This window comes from Fukomys damarensis, unplaced genomic scaffold, assembly GCF_012274545.1.
Source record: "Fukomys damarensis isolate Sample0158 unplaced genomic scaffold, DMR_v1.0_HiC HiC_scaffold_30, whole genome shotgun sequence".
Lineage (NCBI taxonomy): Eukaryota > Metazoa > Chordata > Mammalia > Rodentia > Bathyergidae > Fukomys > Fukomys damarensis.
The window spans coordinates 68,797,738-68,801,464 of NW_022900942.1; the positions used below are offsets into that span (position 1 = coordinate 68,797,738).

At 58.1% G+C, this 3,727-nt stretch overlaps 1 protein-coding gene across 1 annotated transcript in view; it reads left to right on the forward strand.

Annotated features, from left to right (window-relative positions):
- The window catches only part of Cep192 (centrosomal protein 192), a 70,801-nt gene extending 70,597 nt beyond the window's left edge, over positions 1-204 (forward strand). The window contains exon 46 of the mRNA XM_033757424.1: positions 2-204. Coding sequence (XP_033613315.1) covers positions 2-75 — 74 coding nt within the window. The 3' untranslated portion in view covers positions 76-204. The remainder of the gene's footprint in view (position 1) is intronic.
- Positions 205-3,727: the final 3,523 nt, after the last annotated feature.

A 3,727-nucleotide genomic window follows, 5' to 3' on the forward strand; every position in this document is an offset into this window, starting at 1 on the left:
CTGCTGCTCATCCAGACGGACGAAGGCCACAGCACCGCCGTGCATCTGCGCGGGGAGGCCCTGGAGGGAGACTGAGGCCCGTCTGCCGAGCGCCCTGAAGTCTCGCGGTGCGCAGAGTTCGATTTTTGCATCATGATGTTCTGAATAGACGTGGCATGTATTTTAACGAGATATATCCGAAAATAAACGTCCTTTTGCACCCGCCGTGCCTCCCGCCGTCGTGTAAGCTGGAGTAGCACCTCGGTGTCTCCCTCGCACGACCAGTCTGTCTGCGGCCTCTGTCCCCACTCCTGGGCGGAGGACTCGGGGCCGCGTGGAAGGGAGGGTGGGTCGGGGTGGAGGAGAGCAAGACCGCTCCCCAGGTGTGCTTTCCGTGACACCCAGGAGGTTAATTTAAAACGTTTAAAAGCGACTTCCCCATAGATCAGGCGATCGACTCGTTGACTCCTTGACTTTTGAGCCGGGGCCTCCCTCGCTGCCCAGGCCGGTGGAGCCCCTGCTTGAGGAATCCTCCCGCCTCAGCCTCGTGGGTGGCAGGACCGCGCCTTGCGTGGATCTGCAGCCCTCCCAGCCGGTCGTTTTCAGAGCTGTTGGCAGAGCAGGGCTCCTGAGCTGGTATCCCAGCCTCTGGGCGCCCCCCGTGGGCCCTTCCCACCTGGCTGTCTGCCTTCGTGACCTCTTCAGGGCCGCCGGGACTGCGCAGGGCTCTCCTGCCCCGGGCCGCAGCCTTCTGTCCCCTGCAGGGGCGGAGAAGGCCTGACAGTGACTCCTTGTGTTGCTCCGGCGGGCAGGAGCCCGTGTCGCGGTGTCCACCTCGGAGTCCTCAGTTCTCCCTAAACCTTGGTATTTCATTGGAAACCAGTTCCGCGGTTAGAGCTGTTCCCAGCCGCTGCCTGGTGGGCTGCTTGCCCGTGTCTTCCCGGGCAGGGCGCCACTTCCCAGCCCGAGTCAGCTCACTCGCACCCTTGCGTGGTCTCCACCTCCGCCTCTGGAGCTCCCTAGACCCCCGGGCTGTAGCTAGGCTCACTCTTCAGATTTGATGGAAGTTACTTGGTTTTAGGCTTGCTCGCGTAGTTAAGCCTCCGAATGCCACTTTGTGGGTCCTCTGTCCCATCACCCTTGCGGTGACGCTGTGCCTCAGGTGGGAGTGCTGGAGACGCTGTTGGTGATCCCAGTCTCCCTGGATGGGCCAGGGACACACGACAATGAGACGCAGTTCAGTTTGCTTTTTAAAGTACATTTTCCTTAGAGGATGAGGAGCTGGCTCAATGCTGTCTGTGTGCCATCCCCGGGTCCCCGTGCTCTGGGTGGGAGAATGACAGTGGCTTCCTGGAGTGCCCTGGCCAGTTGGCATGAGTGAGCAGTGTGTGCGCTAATGGGCAGTGCCCCACCTCACGCTCTGGCCTACAGAGTCCCTTCCTCTCCACGGGGGACAGCAGCTCCACGGGGACCTCACTTCCTCTGTGGTGCTGCCACGTCGCTGACATCTCCCTAGCTGGCTTTTTATGGGGCAGTCCAGTCTGAGATTCCACTTGCAGTTGTCCTGCCTCGGCCTCCCAGAGTGCTGGGATAACTGGCCTGGGCCATCACCCCAGGCTTCATGTGCTGGCAGTAGTGAAGCAGTTGCCATCCTGGGAACCCCATGTGGTGGGGGTTAGGGGGTCTCACCAGCAGCTGGCCACTCTCACTCAGAAGCTGTAAAGCTCATTATTTTATGCCATGAAGTTTATGGTACTTTATTTACAGGAGTAAGTAACCGTAGGCACTGCCTTAAAATACATTGCAGAGTTAAAAAGCTCTACCTCAGCTACATTGGTAAATAATTACATATAAAAGAGATAGTCCAGCAACCATTGATCTTTTTATGATTAATTCTCCTTTGGAACCTGGCATGGTGGTCCATGCCTGTAATCCCAACACTCTAGGAGGCTGAGGCAGCAAGATCACAGGTTCAAGCCCAGCCTAGGAAGCTTATAATTAGCAAGAAACTGACTCAAAATTTAAAAAGATAACAATAAAAGCTGGAGATGTAGCTCAGTGAAGATGCCCTGGGTTCAATTCCAGTACTGTACACACACACACACACACACACACACACACACACACCCCAAAACCAAACAAAAACCAAACTCCTCACCATTAGGCCAGGTTGTCATGGCCAGGACAGGATTAGCCCAGCCCTGTCATGGGCGCCTTGTCACTGGCGCCCTGTGCCTTGGGGAGGGCAGCCCTGGGTGCTGTACAAGGAGGTACACCCAGACCCAGAGTTTCACTTTTGACACGTGATTCACCAGGACATACTTGAATACATCAGCAGTACTTTCCCACTGGAACACCAGGGCTACTGTGCACTAAATTTCCAGATGTGTGTGACTCTCTGGGTCCTATTGTTTCACGCTCTCTGACTGAGCTGAGCCAGTAAACATGGCTGTCAGGACTGGACCTGGCCATCCCCACAACCCTGACAGAGGGCTTGGTTCTGCCCAGGGAGGCCATAGGCAAGCCTGGCCGTCACTTCCTGACACTTCCTCTCCTGAGCACTGCACCCCCAGGAAGGGGAGATAGGGATCCCTGAGACAGGCCAACCTCAGAGCCCTCTTCTGCAGTGGACAGCACAGGGGCAGTGATGGGGACACACAGCATATAAACTGGCTTGGTGACTGTCTTCTTCAAAGGTGGCTTCTAGCAGACTGCAAAATGTGCCGCATGAATCCTGCAGTTCACGAGCTTGGTAGGCAGGGGAGCAAGAGGAGTGTGGGCTGAACATCACCTCACTACCACTCTCACACCTGCTAGGCTGATCCCCAGAACTGGCCTGGTTGAAGACCTGCACCTCCCAAAGAAGACACCTGACTGTGGGTAGGCACCCAGGTCGGGAGAGGGCTGGGTGGCAGGCACTGGGGAAGGCTGAGCGGAGCAGGGCTGGGAGGTGGGCAGCAGCACCAGGAGGGTGAGACACTAAGGAGATGACCTTGGACAGATTGGCCTGGTTGTGGTCTCCCGGGCTTCAGGCCGAGGTTGCTTTGGCTCTGTTGCTCCTAGCCTGTGGTGGTGCTGTCCATCCTGGGGGAGCAAATGGCAGAGGAGACTGCTTACCTGTGGTGCCAGGAGAGGAAGGGCAGGGGTCCCAGTGACCACACCTCCTTCAAGCCCTTCCCGCTGAAGGCTCCACCACCTCAGCATCACAGGCTGGGGCCCACGCCTTGGCACAGGGTCCCTCAGGGACACGCAGGGTCCAAACCCTAGGGGTCTCTCAGGTCTGCGGGTTGTGGGAGGTGGTGGGCTGCCCAGGTCCACTGCAAGTCAGGCCCGGGAAGCTGCATGTCCCTTGGGCTTGATCAAGAGGTGTTCAGGTCACGGTCTCCTCAGGACAGAGGCGGGAGGATGAGCAGGAATGGCGAGGCTCTGTGCGCCTCGGCTTTGTGCGTTGTGGCCTGGAGCGCAGCTCTTCTAGCGTGGGGTGGTGCTGAGTCCCAGGGCACCGGCCCCAGGGCACCGGCCCCAGAGCGGGCAGCACCCACCCTAGGTGCTGTTCTCAGTGGCAGCCCATGCACATCACGGAAGCACCGAACTTGGAGAGCAAATCTCCCTCTCCCCTGGGATGGGTTAGCACCACGTGCGCGGCAGGCTGGGGACTACTTCTGAATAGTCAGTGTGCTGTGTGAGAAGTAGTGTGCTTCTGTGTGTCTGTCTGGACACCTTTGTTCAGTACTGGGGACTGGACCCT